We start from the raw sequence: 18,863 nt of genomic DNA, 5'->3' as shown, positions 1-18,863 counted from the left end.
TGCCCATCAGGCCATCTTTCCTCAGCCAGAGTAGACCATGGATATATTGCTTGAAGTTCTGCCTGCAGGGAGGAAGTTTCTGCTCTACTGTCTTTTCACAGACCACTGCTTAGGATGGATATGCTATCATAGTCCATTTATGACTTGTGACAATGAAAGGTCAGTTAGAACTAGGCATCCAAGGTACTCAGACCTTTCTGCATCTTCCTATATCTTGTGTTTCCTAATCTTGTATTTCTATGTATATACATATATGAAATATATATATATATATATATATATATATATATATATATATATATGGTTTGGTTCTCTTGAGTCTTACTCTTTCTGATTAGTACTCCTACTTTTCATGTAAGAGACTTAGTAAGACTCTGAATTCAACAATACAGTGACTTATCACCCTTGGATTTTTATTTATTTATTTATTTGGGGGGTCTTTTTGTTTATTTTATTTTATTTATTTATTTTTTATACAGCAGGTTCTTATTAGTTATCTATTTTATACATATTAGTGTGTATACGTCAATCCCAACCTCCCAGTTCATCCCACCACCACCACTGCCTGCCCTGCCACTTTCCCCCCTTGGTGTCCATACATTTGTTCTCTACTTTAGTGTCTCTATTTCTGCCTTGCAAACTGGTTCATCTGTACCATTTTGCTAGATTCCACATATATGCATTAATATACAATATTTGTTTTTCTCCTTCTGGCTTACGTCACTTTGTATGACAGTTTCTAGGTCCAGCCACGTCTCAACAAATGACCCATTTTCATTCCTCTTTATGGCTGAGTAATATTCCATTGTATATTTGTACCACATCTTCTTTATCCATTCATCTGTCGATGGACATTTAGGTTGCTTCCATGAGCTGGCTATTGTAAATAGTGCTGCAGTGAACGTTGGGGTGCATGTGTCTTTTTGAATTATGGTTTTCTCTGGGTATATGCCCAGTAGTGGGATTGCTGGGCCATATGGTAATTCTATTTTTAGTTTTTTAAGGAACCTCCATATTGTTCTCCATAGTGCCTGTATCAATTTACATTCCCACCAACAGTGCAAGAGGGTTCCCTTTTCTCCACACCCTCTCCAGAATTTGTTGTTTGTAGGTTTTCTGATGATGCCCATTCTGACTGGTGTGAGGTGATACCTCATTGTAGTTTTGATTTGCATTTCTCTAATCATTAGTGATGTTAAGCAGCTTTTCATGTGCCTCTTGGCCATCTGTATGTCTTCTTTGGAGAAATGTCTATTTCGGTCTTCTGCCCATTTATGGATTGGGTTTTTTTTTTTAATATTGAGCTGCATGATCTGTTTATATATTTTGGACATTAATCTTTTGTCTGTTGATTTGTTTGCAAATATTTTATCCCATTCTGCAGGTTGTCTTTTCGTCTTGTTTGTAGTTTCCTTTGCTGTGCAAAAGCTTTTAAGTTTCATTAGGTCCCATTTGTTTATTTTTGTTTTTATTTCCATTACTCTAGGAGGTGGATCAAAAAAGATCGTGCTGTGATTTATGTCCAAGAGTGTTCCTCCTATGTTTTCCTCTAAGAGTTTTATAGTGTCCGGTCTTACATTTAGGTCTATAATCCATTTTGAGTTTATATTTGTGTATGGTGTGTGTTAGGGAGTGTTCTAATTTCATCCTTTTACATGTAGCTGTCCAGTTTTCCCAGCACCACTTATTGAAGAGACTGTGTTTCCTCCATTGTATATCTTTGCCTCCTTTGTCATAGATTAGTTGACCATAGGTATGTGGGTTTATCACTGGCTTTCTATCCGTTCCATTGATCTATATTTCTGTTTTTTTGCCAGTACCACATTGTCTTGATTACTGTAGCTTTGTAGTATAGTCTGAAGTCAGGGAGTCTGATTCCTCCAGCTACGTTTTTTTTTCCCTCAAGACTGCTTTGGCTATTTGGGGTCTTGTGTCTCCATAAAAATTTTAAGATATTTGTTCTAGTTCTGGAAAAAAAGGCCACTGGTAATTTGATAGGGATTGCACTGAATCTGTAGATTGCTTTGGGTAGTATAGTCATTTTCACAATATTGATTCTTCCAATCCAAGAACATGGTATATCTCTCCATCTGTTTGTGTCAACTTTGATTTCTTTCATCAGTGTCTTATAGTTTTCTGAGTGCAGGTCTTTTACCTCCTTAGGTAGGTTTATTCCTAGGTATTTTATTCTTTTTGTTGCAATGGTGAATGGGATTGTTTCCTTAATTTCTCTTTCTGGTGTTTTGTTGTTAGTGTATAGGAGTGCAAGAGATTTCTGTGCATTAATTTTGTATCCTGCAACTTTACCAAATTCATTGATTAGCTCTAGTAGTTTTCTGGTGGCATCTTTATGATTCTCTATGTATGGTATCATGTCATGTGCAAACAGTGACAGTTTTACTTCTTCTTTTCCAATTTGTATTCCTTTTATTTCTTTTTCTTCTCTGATTGCCATGGCTAGGACTTCCAAAACTGTGTTGAATAATTGTGGTGAGAGTGGACATCCTTGTCTTGTTCCTGATCGTAGAGGAAATGCTTTCAGTTTTTCACCGTTGACAATGATGTTTGCTGTGGGTTCGTCTTATATGGCCTTTATTATGTTGAGGTGGTTTCCCTCTATGCCCATTTTCTGTAGAGTTTTTATCATAAATGGGTGTTCAGTTTTGTCAAAAGCTTTTTCTGCATCTATTGAGATGATCATACGGTTTTTATTCTTCAGTTTGTTAATATGGTGTATCACATTGATTGATTTGTGTATACTGAAGAATCCATGCATCCCTGGGATAAATCCCACTTGATCATGGTGTATGATCCTGTTAATGCGTTGTTGGATTCTGTTTGCTAGTATTTTGTTGAGGAGTTTTGCATCTATATTCATCAGTGATATTGGTCTGTAATTTTCCTTTTTTGTAGTATCTCTGTCTCTTTTGGTATCAGGGTGATGGTGGCCTCGTAGAATGAGTTTGGGAGTGTTCCTTCCTCTGCAATTTTTTGGAAGAGTTTGAGAAGGATGGGTGTTAGCTCTTCTCTAAATGTTTGATAGAATTCGCCTGTGAAGCCATCTGGTCCTGGACTTTCGCTTGTTGTAGGATTTTTAGTCACAGTTTCAATTTCATTACTTGTTATTGGCCTGTTCATATTTTCTATTTCTTCCTGGTTCGGTCTTGGAAGGTTATACCTTTCTAAGAATGTCCATTTCTTCCAGGTTGTCCATTTTATTGGCATAGAGTTGCTTGTAGTAGTCTCTTAGGATGCTTTTTATTTCTGTTATGTCTGTTGTAGCTTCTCCTTTTTCATTTCTAATTTTATTGATTTGAGTCCTCTCCCTCTTTTTCTTGATGAGTCTGGCTAAAGGTTTATCAATTTTGTTTATCTTCTCAAAGAACCAGTTTTTAGTTTTATTGATCTTTGCTATTGTTTTCTCTGTTTCTATTTCATTTATTTCTGCTCTGATCTTTATGATTTCTTTCCTTCTACTAACTTTGGGTTTTGTTTGTTCTTCTTTCTCTAGTTCCTTTAGGTGTAAGGTTAGATTGTTTGAGATTTTTCTTGTTTCTTGAGGTAGAATTGTATTGCTACAAACTTCCCTCTTAGTACTGCTTTTGCTGCATCCCATAGGTTTTCGATCATTGTGTTTTCATTGTCATTTGTCTCTAGGTAGTTTTTGATTTCCTCTTTGATTTCTTCAGTGATCTCTTGGTTATTTAGTATTGTATTGTTTAGCCTCCATGTGTTTGTGTTTTTTACATTTTTTTCCCCTGTAATTGATTTCTAATCTCATAGCGTTGTGGCCAAAAAAGATGCTTGATATGATTTCAATTTTCTTAAATTTACTGAGGTTTGATTTGTGACCCAAGATGTGATCTATCCTGGAAAATGTTCCATATGCTCTTGAGAAGAAAGTGTAATCTGCTGTTTTTAGATGGAATATCCTATAAGTATCATTTAAATCTATCTGGTCTGTTGTGTCATTTCAAGCTTGTGTTTCCTTATTAATTTTCTGTTTGGATGATCTTTCCATTGGTGTAAGTGAGGTGTTAAAGTCCCCCACTATTATTGTGTTACTGTTGATTTCCTCTTTTATAGATGTTAGCAGTTGCCTTATGTGTTGAGGTGCTCCTGTGTTGGGTGCATATATAGTTATAATTGTTATATCTTCTTCTTGGATTGATCCCTTGATCATTATGTAGTGTCCTTCCTTGTCTCTTGTAACATTCTTTATCTTAAAGTCTATTTTATCTGATATGAGTATTGCTACTCCAGCTCTCTTTTGATTTCCATTTGCATGGAATATCTTTTTCCATCCCCTTGCTTTCAGTCTGTATGTGTCCCTAGGTCTGAAGAGGGTCTCCTGTAGGCAGCATATATATGGGTCTTGTTTTTGTATCCATTCTGCGAGCCTGTGTCTTTTGGTTGGAGCGTTTAATCCATTCACGTTTAAGGTAATTATTGATATGTATGTTCCTATTACAATTTTCTTAGTTGTTATGGGTTTATTTTGTAGGTCCTTTTCTTCTCTTGTGTTTCCCACTTAGAGATGTTCCTTTAGCATTTGTTGTAAAGCTGGTTTGGTGGTGCTGAATTCTCTTAGCTTTTGCTTGTCTGTAAAGCTTTTGATTTCTCCATTGAATCTGAATGAGGTCCTTGCTGGGTAGAGTAATCTTGGTTGTAGTTTCTTCCCTTTCATCACTTTAAATATATCATGCCACTCCCTTCTGGCCTGCAGAGTTTCTGCTGAGAAATCAGCTGTTAACCTTATGGGAGTTCCCTTGTATGTTATTTGTCGTTTTTCCCTTGTTGCTTTCAGTAACTTTTCTTTGTCTTTAATTTTTGTCAGTTTGATTACTGTGTGTCTCGGTGTGTTTCTCCTCGGTTTATCCTGCCTGTGACTCTTTGTGCTTCCTGGACTTGGGTGGCTATTTCCTTTCCTATGTTAGGGAAGTTTTCAACTATGATCTCTTCAGATATTTTCTCAGGTCCTTTCTCTCTCTCTTCTCCTTCTGGGATCCCTGTAATGTGAATGCGTTTAATGTTGTCCCAGAGGTGTCTTAGGCTGTCTTCATTTCTTTTCATTCTTTTTTCTTTCTTCTGTTCTGTGGCAGTGAATCCCACCATTCTGTCTTCCAGGTCACTTATCCGTTCTTCTGCCTCAGTTATTCTGCTATTGATTCCTTGTAGTGTATTTTTCATTTCAGTTATTGTATTGTTCATCTCTGTTTGTTTGTTCTTTAATTCTCCTAGGTGTTTGTTCTTTAATTCTTCTAGGTCTTTGTTAAACATTTCTTGCATCTTCTCGATTTTTGCCTCCATTCTTTTCCCGAGGTCCTGTGTCATCATATCTGTCATTATTATGAATTCTTTTTCTGGAAGGTTGCCTATCTCCACTTCATTTAGTTGTTTTTCTGGGGTTTTATCTTGTTCGTTCATCTGGTACATAGTCTTCTGCCTTTTCATTTTGTCTGTCTTTCTGTGAATGTGGATTTCGTTCCACAGGCTGCAGAATTGTAGTACTTCTTGCTTCTGCTATCTGCCCCCTGGTGGATGAGGCTATCTAAGAGGCTTGTGCAAGCTTCCTGATGGGAGGGACTGGTGGTGGGTCTTCTCTCAACATTCTTATTCAGCATCACATTGGAACACCTGCTAGTATTGGTGGGTCTCCTGCAGAGGCGGGGGCTGGCTGTGGCTCAGCATGGGGACAAGGACACTGGAAGCCGGATTTTAATTTTGTTTATTTATTTTGTTGCTGTCTTAGCCTGGCAGCTGCAATAGATTCAAAATAATTTTTTGATACACATAGGAAGTCACTGAGTTTCCATGTTAGCCTGGAATCAAGACTTTAGAGGTTGAGCATGTAATTCTTTTGTTTCCACCCTCTTTTCAGGTTCTCCAGGTCTCTCACTGTTTCTGTGAGCTCTTTGGTATCTTTCCAATAAATTTCTTTTCCATCTGGAGTTAGTTTCTCATGCTTACAACCAAGAACGCAGACAAACCCATTAGTATTAGGAGATGGATGTAGAGAATAGAACGTCAGGAACCTGTGAGAATAATTGTTTAGATGGGCTGGAGGTAACTCAGGTCCCATTAATTTTAAAAATGTTAATTTCCAAAATGTCCTTCAGACTTAAGAGGTGACAGCAGGTTCCCCAAATCCTCAACAGGAACTGCATTCTAGTGAACACAGGTCATAATGCTGTCATTTTGAAAATTAATGAGACCTGTGTCTTTAACTGTCTAGATTCTTGGTTGCAAACAGGAGAAACCAACTGTGGTTGGAAAAGGAATTTATTAGAAGGATACTGAAGGGCTCATAGAAACAGTAAGAGTCTTGAATGTCCTGAGAAAGTTATGAGTAGGAACAAAGGCCAGTCTGGAAAGCCAAGAAGAAGAAGTTCAACCATAGTCTTTTATCAGGATTAGTTTGGCCACAATGGCAACAGTTCTTTAATGGTTCAACCACTGCTCTTTCAGGACAGCATTGCCGTTGGGTACTGCTACCACCACTACTTTCAGTGGGAACCACTCTAGCTGCCGTGAGTCCTAAGCACCTGTTTATGTTTGTGTCATTCTCTTCACATTCAAAGTCTTGAATTGAAGCAGAGTCTAAGTCATACAGTGTGCTGGCTTTCACAATAGTTTCACAGTGTACTAGTTTCGTAGAGTTTAGAGGAGTCTTCTATAAAGAGATGCCAGGCATTAAGTAGGAGGCTTCAGTAATGGGAATTGTAGTCCTTTGGTCCACTTACATGCAATGTGGAAGTCTTCCTTTCTGATTTGTATACCTTTTCTTTCTTTTTCTTGCTTTATGGTTCTCACTAGGACTTCCAATACCATGTTTAATACTGTTGGTGAGAGTGAACACCCTTGTCTTCCTGATCTGGAGGAGAGCATTTAGTCTTTCACTATTAAGTTGAGGACCTTCCTGTTCATTACTCATTTGCTGAGTGTTTTGATCATGAATAGATGTTGAATTTTGTCAAATGCTTTTTTGCTTCTATTGAGATAATTGTATGTGTTTTTTCATTGTTTGCTAATTGATGAATTAAATTGATTAATTTTTGAATGTCAGACAGATCTTGAATTACTTGGTCTTGAATGTTGTATTATCATTTTATATATTGCTGAATTCTATTTGCTAATATTTCATAAGAATTTTAAGTCTGTTTTCCACGAGGGATATTGCTCTCATGAATCCTTTGTCTGATTTTGTTATCAGGGTAATGCTGGCTTCATAAAACTAGTTAGGAAGTGTTCTGTCCTATTCTGCATTCTGAAAGAGTTTCTATGGAATTAGTATTAATTCTTCCTTGAAGACTTAGTAGCATTCTCCAGTAAAACCATCTGGGCCTGGATTTTTCTTGGTGGGAACATTTTAAACTATGAATTCAGTTTCTTTAGTAGATAAAGGAATATTTAGGTATTGGTATCTGCTTGAGGAGTCTTAGGCAGTGTGCATCTTTCAAGGAGTTTACCCATTTCATCCAAGATGTTGAATTTGTTGGCCTAAAGTCATTCATAATTCCTTTATTATTCTTTTAATACTCATAGGATCTATAAAAATGTTCTCTCATTCCTGATATTGGTAACTTCTTCCTTATTTTTCTTGATCAGCCTCACCAGAAGCTTACCTATTTTATTATCTTTTCAAAGAATCAGCTTTTGATTTTATTGGTTTTCTTTATTGTTTCTTCATTTTCTATTCATTGATTCTTATTTCTTTATTATTTCCTTCCTTCTGCTTACCTGGGATCTAATTTGCTTTTCTTTTTTCATTTTTTTAAGGTAGAAGTTTAGGTCACTGACACATTTCTTCTTTTCTAATATGAGCATTTAATGCTGTAAATTTCCCTCAAAGCACTGCTTTAGCTGCTTCTTACAAACATTGATATGTTGTGTTTTATTCAAGTCAAAATATTTTCTAATTCTCTTTTTACTTCTTCTTTAATCCATTGGTTGTTTAATTTTCATATATTTGTGGATCTTCCAGATAGCTTTCTGTTATTTTTTTCCCGTGTATTTTTGCTATCTTTGGCTTTTTGATGTGCTTTCTGGGAGATCACCACCTACGTTTGAAGAGAAGGCACTGGTCTGAGCCACCATTGTATGTGAAATGCCTACAGGCCACCTGGAGCCCACAGGTCAACCCACAGGCTGCCTTGAGCCTATGCTGGTGGGCAGGTGTATGTGTCAACAGTGGGCTGGTCTCTCTTGGCTGGCATATGAGAAATGGGGCCAGCCGTTCTGCCACCACTGCCATGTTCCAGTAGTGAGGCTGAAAATGGGTATTTGTTAAAAGTCTGCATGTAAGGCAACCACATCCCCAGTCCCACTCCACCACTGTGTACCTAAGAACTCTAGTAGCCAGGCATCTACCCTTATGTAGGAAACAGAATCTTCTTCAAAGAAATTGAATGGCCCCAGAGAAGACCCTAATGCCAGAGCTAAACTCCTTGCAGGAAGTACTGAGGGTGGATTCCTGGATCACGGTGGTGGATGAGTAGACCTATGCAATGGAAGAGGTAGCCTTCTCTGGTCTCCCCAGCACCCTCAACAAAGGCAGCTGTTTTGAGACTTATGTCACGTTTCCTTATTGACTGTCTATATTCAGCACTTAACTTTAGACTTGTGGTCTGTATGTGGCATGCCAATACTTAGAAGAATCGAGAATTATCAATTTTGATATATGTGTAGATGTCGCACAGATAAAAGAGTGAGATCAGCCCTCTAAAAGATGGAATCCTACTCATAGCATCAGGACTGTCCTATTAAATGCAATCTTACTTTTAATGGACCAGTACCTTAAAATGCTAATGGTCGTTTGCTGGGTGACTGGATTAAAGATAATTTAAATTTTCTTCTTGGTATATTTCTCTCTTTTCTAACTTCTCTAGAGTGAACTTATATTACTTTTGTGTTCAGATAAAATATTTTAAAACATTAAAGGACAAATTAGTAGAATTGTGAAATAAATAAAAACATGAGATCTAATCTAGTAAGCATGACGTAAGGTATAGGCACTGTGAAACTAATGATTTAACAGCAAACTGGGTTGATCAGAATTGTCTCTAAAGGTGTTTACAAGAGAACTAATGGACAAAAGCTTTTAATTCTCCATGAAGAACAACTTCCAGTGTCCTAAGAAGGGCTGTCTGGCCCTACTCTCTGGGTCGGAATTCCTGAGGAAAGGTAAAATTATACTGTAGTCAGGGCGTTAGCAGGACAAGAGTATCCTCATCTCTTCTGCTTGCCCCCCCACCCCGTTCACTGGTGATGGTGTTCCTTCTGGGGGAGGGGCAGGAGGTTTCGAAGACTTTCCTACTACCCTCACTTTTAGAGAGGAAATGGGTCGCCTATGTTTCATTACTCACTAACATGCTTATTCCTCTCTGTCCTGTCCACAGGCAGCTGGCTAAGAGTCTTGGGCAGGCTGGTGAAATCGAGCCTGAAACAGAAGGGATACTAACAGAGTATGGAGTGGATTTCTCTGATTTCTCTTCAGAAGTTTTAGAATGTCTCCCTCAAGGCCTGCCTTGGACAATTCCACCAGAGGAATTCAGCAAGAGAAGAGATTTAAGGTAAATATGTGAAACTCTTTAAGAACATCATGTTTCTTAGTATGAGTGTGTTTTGTGTTTGGTAACCGCAATCATTGCTTTTGTTGTGGTCATCCATTTACAATGCTTGGTGTCAGTTTATCTCTTGTAAAAACTAAAATACAGTGTGTGTGTGTGTGTGAAAAAAAGAGGTAACTATGTGAGGTGATGGATGTAAAAGTATCCTTCTGGTAATCATTTCAAAAAATAAATGTGTCAAATCAAAAAAAAAAAGAACATCATGTTTCTATCTTTCTGCCTTCTGACTTAACTCTCCTAGGAGCTGGCCTCAGATAGTCCCATCTTTCCACCAACATTCAAGTTCCGTACGATTGGGAACTCAGTGCTCTGTGCCAGAGCTTGGCCAGTGATGGTCTCCAAGCTAAATGTAGCCCACTGACTGTTTATGTACAGCCCGTGAGCTAAGACTGGTTTTCATATTCTTAGATGGTTGAAAAAAATCAAAACAATAATTTTTCATGAAAATTATATAAAATTCAAAGTTCAGCATTCATGAAGTTGCATTGGAACACAGCCATGCTTATTTGGTTATATATTGTCTATGGCTATTTTTTTGCACTACAAGAGCAGAGTTGAATAGTTGCAACAGAGGCCATATGGCCTGCAAAGCCTAAGATATTTGCTCTCTGGCCCTTTATAGAAGAAGCGTGCTGACTTTTCTTCTAGACCTTGCTATTATAATTTCAAAAGGTGTAGTTGCCACCTTCTTTTCTCATTGCTATGCCCCATAGGTCTGGTCAAATAAAGACAGTTATCTGGTTAGAAATGCCTTCCTTTAAATGGGTCTCTTCAGGCACAGAGCAAAGGATTCAAGACTTCTGTGCTTGGAGCTTCATTTTAAAGCTTTACTTTTAGGTCTGGAATTTGTTGGAAAGTACTTTTGTGGTATTTTTTTAACAACATCTTCTTTGAAGATGTTTCTTCATTGTGGGATGTTAGTTCTTTTCTGATATTTCTCTTCAGAATTTGGTTTCAGTACTGGCATTCATTTTGGATGCCACATGGAGATATTTAGAACCAAGAAACTTTTCATACAACCCACTGAGGCCGTGGAAGGGTTTTTGCTAAGGTCATCCCGTGTCAGAGTCTTTTCCGCCACACTTGCTCCCTTCATGCAGCTGAACTTATGATACCTTAAGCTCTGGGTGCCCATTACTCCACCTAGTTTGAGAATCCTCCTTTCCGGCTCCCTCTTGCTTTTGTATCTTTTAGGAATGTACTTCTTTTCTTTTCTTGCCGAGGGGTAGGCAAGGAAAAGGAGTTGACAGTTCCCTTTCCTGCTTGTTAGTAACTCTGATGGAACACACATTATATTTGAAGTCAGTTAACTCAAGTTGCCATCGTGGCTTTCAGCAGTAACCACTGTTCAGAGAACTCCTGGTTAGTCATCTTGTCAGGGGTTTTGAGATCTTGAGTCCATAATCTTACTCTCTCTGAACCTTCATTTTCTAATATATAAATTGAGGGACTTGTTTTCTGAGATCTTTTCCTAAATCTAGGAATCTACTTAAAAATTTTTAATAAGAAAAGAAAGTTAGAATGGATGGCTGAATTTTATTGTTTGAAGTGTAAGTTAGTATAGCTATTCTGCAGTAGCTATTAACATTTTAAACCTACTTACCCTTTCACCTAAAAACTCTATTTCCAGGAGTCCATCCTCCTCAAGGAAGTGTTTTAGGATGTACGTAAAGAATGTCCGTTGCTGCTTTATTATAAAAGTGACATGGCTGATGTCCATCATTAAAGGAATGGTTAAATAACCTATGTCATATCAGTAAGATAACATTCCCTGCAGCTGCAAAAAAGGAACCATTTCCATGTGGACTTCCTAAAAGGATGGCCATCATATATTGCGAAGTGAAAGAAGCAAGTTTCAGAACAGTATGAATATGAGCCTAGTTTTTTATAAAGTCAAATAATATAAAAACGATATAAATGTGTATGTACATACATATACATGTACACATAAAAGTATATTTGCAGAAAAAAAAGTTCTGGAAGAAAATGCATTGAACTGCCGACAGTGATTATCGTGTGTGGCCTTCAGCGAAGTGCCTATCACTTCACTGATAGGAAGGCAATATTTTACGTTTCATTTTATAAATTACTGTTATTCAAATTGTTTAAAAAAAACTTCTATAACTTAAAAAAATTATAAATGGAAATAGAAGAGAGAGGTGCTCAATCTTTCCTAGCCTGACTCCTAGCCTGCAGATGAATAATAATAAGGCATGCCAATAGTCCTAGAAGCCAGTATTGCTCAGTTCCCCTCTCATGGCCCCGCCTTGCCTTTTTCTTTGGCCCTCATTACCTTCTGAGTTAGACCACAGACTAGGAGGTCTTGCTCTGCAGAAGTCTTCTGTTAAAATATACCTATGTGTCCTGCAAGAGGATCCAAAGATACAGGGAGCTTGTGGGATGCTCTCTGCTATTAGCACAGTAACAGGGATTTTTTATTTTTAATCACTTTAACTTCCAGAAACTTTTTACCTGCCCATTATCCTCTAGAATTATTTTTCTAAAATTCAAATCTTATTCTTTTTTTCTTTTTTTTTTTTTTACTCCTTTGGCTTAAAATCTTTCAACTGCTTCCTGATGCCTAAAGTAGTAATCTCTAAACTTTGTTGAACATGCCATTCCCTGTAACATATGTGCCTTTATTTTAAAATTACAAGTGTACTTACTACTTTACTAATTTATTATATATGCTATTAACATACATAAAAGTGGAAAAATGAGAAAGAAATAAATTTTAATATATTTTTATTTTACTTTAAGAAGGTATAGAAAACTGTTCATATTGTTAATCCTACTTTTGGTGAAAGCAATATGATTCAATACTCTTTATTTTTTTTATTTTGCTTTAACAACTTTCAGTGTGGAAATACAGAGGTCCGGTTGTAAGTTTTGTATATTTTGATACTTAGTTTTGGTTTTAATGGTTACCATAACTGAAGAAGATATCTTATATCTTAGGAAGAAGTGAGCTCAACTTACTAAATCATAATACTTTTTTTAACCCTGTTCACTGATTATATTCAGATTCATTTTGAAATCCAGCTAATAAACTTCCATCTTTCATGATGTCAGTCAGTTCTTATGGACTAATTGAAAGGTGCTGCATTTTTAGATTTTTTAAAATGATTTCATAATCTTCGATTATTCTTCAGTTGGCATCTTTAAAAACTGGTTATAAAATTCTGTTAGAAAATGTAAGTGTATAGATATGAGCAGTTTTGTAGTTTATACGGTTGGGTCATTTTAGGTCCCCAAATTGTATAACAATGGTAACATTTCAAAACATCCATTTTTACAATTTTATATGAAAAACTTGAGTTTCTTCTTTTATTTTGCTTTCAAAAAGCAATAACTTTTTTTTTCTTTTTTTTAAATCGTTGTTAAAACATCACCTTTACCTTGAAGGGACAGATTAAGTGTGTTTCTTTTTTTCTAAGTATCTGCTATGGACCATATGATTGACAGTCATTGTTTTGAAGTCATAGTGTGGCTGATGAATTCATGTTAGGAGCACAAGAAGTGTCAACTTTGCTATTTTCATGGTATTAGTGGTATTACTATTATTAGTTCAATATTATCTTCAATCTGTGGATCTTTGCAATAATCTTTTTTAGCCACTAGCCTATTTTGTAAGGATTAATTTAGCTAAAACTAGATAATTTTCATAAATCCATGGTACTGGACATGCGTAAGTACCTATTGTTCACAGTTGGCTGAAAGTATAGGAACCAACAGAAGTGCCAGTATCGTTCATTGCCTTTTGTGTTCTGGAACACCGACTCTCTTCTCACTTGAGGTACACCTCACTTACCACCTGATCCACACACCTTGCGAGGGTGCCAGCGTTAATTCATGTATTTATGTAGTCACGGTTAATTTCTTTTTACAATAAAAAATAGAGAAGTACTTAGTATGCTGAAGTGTTTGGATCTGCTTACGTTTTCCTTCTCTTTGACTGGTCTTTTAATAGATTTATTTCATTTTTCAATCAACAAATTTATGGAACACCATCCATGGGCAGTAGAAATTCACCAATGAACAAAAATAGATGTGGTCTCTGTTCTTGCGGAACGCTCAGTCTTATAGCAGAGGAGCATGAATCAAATGTTTTAAGCAATAGTCAAATATGGAATTGTAATGGAGGAGAGAGATACTTGGTACAAGAGTTTGTAATACTGTGATTTCTTCTGCTCAGAGGTCCAGTGCCTTCAAAGAGGTTTTATCAATATTAATTTTTCTAGGAATGTCAAAAGAACTAGAAATGAGTCCTAACACACACTAAAAAACATGTGCTATGAATAAATAATATGTATTCTGGGAACTCCTAAATAAAACTTTTTTCCTTTCCCTCCCTTCTCTCCTATATACATTTATTTACATATATTACTTATATACCTCTCTATATAACATATATGTGTATATATAATATATGCCAAGTGCTCAGTCACTGGAAATACAAAGACAAGTAAGGCCCAGCCCTTGTTCTTCATGACTTTACTGTTCCTCAGGGAGGCAGATTTATACTCGGATAAATTACAGCAGAGGATGGCAAGCGCTGGAACATTCATATGAATAAACTGCCAGCGTCATTGGTGCTTGAGCTGAGATCTGAGAAATGAGCAGGCATAGGGGGAATTAGAGTGACTGAAGTAGTTCTCAGTTTAGCGATAGGCTGTGGCTGCAGAAAGGGTGGTATGTTCCCCTAAGACTCCCAAATCCTGCTGTAACAAGGCTCTCACAACTCCTATGGTTTTGATAGCTTCTTGACCCCCTCTGCTGGGCCACCCTGCCGTGGAGCCTGCAGTGTTACCCTGGCTCTAGCTATGTAAGGACTTCTGCATACCCATTTAGGTTTGGTATTTGAACGATTATATTTGGAACACAAAAGTTCCATCAATCTTTAAACCTCATAATCCAATTATGTCAGTAAAATTCCAGTTTTTTAGTCCAGTGCAATTGGGGTAATATTTTGCAAACTGAAGTTGAGAGAAATAGTGTTTATTTTGAAAAGAAAAATGGTTGGTTAGCAATTTTCAAGAAGTAAGGCTAGTGTGAACTCCTAGGGGCAACAATCTGGCCCTTCTGATTGGGAGCACTATTTTTCTGGACCTTCGGCTCCAGTCTCTGGAGAATTGCTGCTTGCATGGCCTAACCTGCAGCTCTCCTTAGCAGGGCATCTGAGGATTAAAAAAAAAAAAAAAAAAAAAATGCAGTGCCAATACTGCAAGCCTTTGGGGGTCAGGAAGAGAATATATCCAAGGAAACTGCTTAAAGGGGGTTGCACCAGAAGTCCAAGAAACCCCAAGGTTATTTCTGAGACTGGCTCCAATTATTTTCAGTTTCATTCATATTGTTTTGTTTCCTTTGTTACTAAACTGGAAACAAAGCTTAAAAGCTCAATTAAAGTGGAAAATGAAAACCTAAATTATTAGAGGGGGAAAATACCACCCTAAACTGATTTTTATATTTTAGTAGCATTGTGGAAGTTTGGATCATGTCATTTTTCAGTAAAACTATGAGCTTCCTTGAAGGGAAGGCGGTTCCTATAGTTTTTCACAGGAGAACTTGTAGATATCTATTTCTTTACTATTCCCTCAATAAAAAGGAAGCCCAGTGACCTCCACCGGACCATTACAAATGTGAAACTTGGCATATAAAATTGCTTGCTCTAAATTTTCCAATTGCTTTCTTTTTTTTTTTTCCATTTAATGTCGTTCTGCCAACTAGTGATTTTATTATTATAAACAGGACATTGTATTCACTTTTAAGAAGAAATATGAAGCTGGAGGTAAAATTACAAACTGCAGTTTCTCGGCTGCCAAAACAGAAAACAATGAGCTAAAAATACTGCACACAGAAAGGGTGCTGTGGTGAGAAATACTGAAATATCTTCAAGATTGAACTGTTCTAGATAGACAGAAATTTCCTCTCACTCCAGGTAAAACCAACCTTGAAATAGCAACTTGAAAGGAGAGACATATAATACTAACCTCTTTCAGGTCAACCCTTTTGTGGGAAAGCTTTCAAACATAACTAACATTAAATGACTGATCTTGCTGTTTATGAGGAAGTCCAATCTGATTAAATTGCCATTTAGAAAAGGTTCCTCTGGTGAGGGAGTGTGGCAGCATAGAAAGAGCACTAGAAGTTAGGGACTAGCTGGGTGACCTTGGACAAATCAGTTAAATTTGGGGAGACAGAGAGAGAGCAGTTTCATCTTTTATAAAATGGATCATTTGACCAAGTTAGGATTTTCCACACGGAGTTGGTAGGTCACAAGTTCTTTGGGATTTTAATAGGTGCCGTGGAGAAAAAAGATTCTGTGGCCACCCATTTTTGGAAAACAGTGGGTTAATAGATTTCTTACAATATTTTTTTGTGGATCATCTCATGGAACTAGTGTTCCTTAGAATACACTATGAAATTGCTAAACTAAATATTTCAAAATGTATTAGCTCTAATGGTGTATAACTGTGTTTGAGATGTCCTTTTCTGAATTATTCAGCGCAAACTTCTTGGATTTGAAAGAAAATGGTATTCCATTGGTAACTATCTTCCACATTTATCTGACAAATATAGACGGTGCCTCACTGTGGGCAACAGAAGAAATTCAAGGACTGTGCTTTCAATCTCAGCTCTTCCATTGTCAAGGGAACCCCTTCTTTCCTTGCCTGGTGGGAAGCAAGATTAAATTGTTCTGCATTAAATGGGGGAAGTTTTCATTGTCATTTGAAACTACTGGCAACGTTATTCCCTTCATGTAAATCCCAACTCACTGTTTATGAAAATACAAGAAACTCATAGGTAATAACAAAGATTAATGGGTCCTAAAGTAGACCACTTGTGGATATTCTTAATTGTAAGTACTTGAGTAGTTTGTCAACATAAAATTTATATTGATAAATAGCAGTAAATCTTAGAGAACACAGATGGTCAAAGATCAGTAGATTTTATCTGAACAGGTGGGAAAATGCCTATTGACAGAGGAGACAGTATTTGAACTTATACTCAGAAATAATTTTATAGCATTGTGGAACTATGAATGCACAGGAAAGATGATTAATTTCTGTACATTCTAAATACATAAAATCTGTTTGGAAATTATACTGTAATTATAAGAAAAACATTTTTTGTGTGGGTGGCCTAGGATTTGGAGTAAACTCATGAGATTTAGGGATAGTTAAATGTCAGAGTGGCAAAGTCTCTTCACTGTTTTTTATATTGAGATATTCAAATACAATAAAATTTACCTCTTTTAGTGTACAATTCAACAATTTCTTGGGCAGTCTCAAAATTATGCAACCATCACCGCTATTCCAGAACATTTTCACCACCCCCCAGAAGAAATCCTATACTTATTGGCAGTCACTTCCCCTTCCCTCTCCCCGCTTGCTCCTAGCAACAACTAATCTACATTCTGTCTTTATGAATTTTCCTATTCTGGACATTTCATATAAATGGATTCATATAATAAGTGGCTTTTTGTATCTGGCTTCTTTTACTTGGCATAATGTTTTCAAGGTCCACCCATGCTGTAGCACAGGAGTCCCCAGTCCCTGGTCTGCGGACTAGTAGTGGTCCGTGGCCTATTAGGCACTGGGCCGCACAGCAGGAGGTGAGTGGTGGGTGACTGAGCAAAACTTCATCTGCCACTCCCCATCACTTTCATTACCGCCTGAACCACGCCCCCCCGCCCCCCACCCCCGTCCGTGGAAAAATTGTCTTCCACGAAACTGGTCCCTGGTGCCAAAAAGCTTGGGGACCGCTTCTGTAGCATGTATCAGGACTTCAGTCGTTTTTACGGCTGAACAGTATTCCATTGTATGAATATACCACATTTTATTTACCCATTTGTTGATGGACATTTGGGGTGTTTCTACTTTTTAACTGTTATAAATAATGCTGCTGTGAATATTTGTATACAGGTTTTTGTGTGGACATAGGTTTTCAGTTCTCTTGAGTATATACCTAGGAAGGGAATCGCTGGTTCATGTAGTCAGTCTGTATTTAACCTTTTGAGTAAATGTCAAACTTTTTTCCAAAGTGACTGCACAATTTTACATTCCTACCAGCAGTGTATGAGGCTCCATGGTCTCACCAGCAGTTGTTATCTGTATTTGTAATTATAGCCATCCTTATGGGTGTGAAGTAGTATCTCAATTGTCAGTTTGTTAAAAAAACTTTTTCAGCTTTATTAAGGTATAGTTGACAAAAATTGTATATATTTAAGGTTTACAATGTGATGGTTTCATATAAATATACATTGTGAAATAATGACCACAGTTAGGTTAATTAGCATTCATTACCTCATGTAGTCCTATTTTTTTCTTTTCATCTCCCCATCCCCCTCATTGTGGTTTCAATTTGCATTTTCCTAGTGACTAATGATGCTAATGTGTATATCTTCTTTGGAGAAATGTCTATTCAAATCCTTTGCCCATTTAAAAACTGGATTGTCTTTGTATTGTTGACTTGATAGTTTATATATTCTAGATACCAGTTTTTTATCACATATTTGATTTGTAAGTATTTTCTCCCATTTGTAGGTTGTCTTTTCACTTTCTTGATGCTGTTCTTTGAAACACAGAGGTTTCTAAATTTGATGAAGTCTAATTTATCTATTTTTCTTTGGTTGCTGGTGCTGTTGGTGTCATACCTAAGAAACCATTGGCTAATCCAAAATCACAAAGATTTGCACTTGTTTTCTTCCAAGAGTTTTATAGTTTTAGCTCTTTCATTTATGTTTATGATTCATTTTTAGTTAATTTTTGTATATGGTGTGATATAGGTGTCAAACTTCATTGTTTTGCATGTGGATATGCAGTTGTCTCATCACCTTCATTAATGTTGAAAAGATGGTTCTCTCCCTATTGAATTGTCTTGGCACGCTTTTTGAAAATCAGTTGACCATAGATGTATATGATTATTTCTGGACACTGAATTCTGATCCATTGATCTATATGTCTATCTTTATGCCAGTACCACACTGTCTAGATTTCTGTAACTTTGTGGTAAATTTTGAAATTAGAAAGAGTGAGTCTTCCAACTTTGCTTTTTTTTCCTCCCAAAGTTTTTTGGCTACTCTGGGTCCCTTGCATTTCCATATTATTATGAGGATCCGCTTATCAATTTCTGCCACCCCAGAGGAAAAAGGAGCCTCAAATAGGGATTGTGTTTAACCTTTAGATCAATTTGGGGTGTATTGTCATTAAATCTTCCAAACCATAAACATGG

General features: G+C 36.8%; 1 protein-coding gene across 1 annotated transcript in view; it reads left to right on the top strand.

Moving 5' to 3' along the window:
* The window catches only part of DIS3L2 (DIS3 like 3'-5' exoribonuclease 2), a 377,502-nt gene that overhangs the window by 181,373 nt on the left and 177,266 nt on the right, over positions 1-18,863 (top strand). The window contains exon 9 of the mRNA XM_079710102.1: positions 9,399-9,572. Coding sequence (XP_079566228.1) covers positions 9,399-9,572 — 174 coding nt within the window. The remainder of the gene's footprint in view (positions 1-9,398; positions 9,573-18,863) is intronic.

Source organism: Hyperoodon ampullatus (genome assembly GCF_949752795.1).
Source record: "Hyperoodon ampullatus genome assembly, chromosome: 8".
NCBI lineage: Eukaryota > Metazoa > Chordata > Mammalia > Artiodactyla > Ziphiidae > Hyperoodon > Hyperoodon ampullatus.
This window is presented reverse-complemented; position numbering and strand designations above follow the sequence as displayed.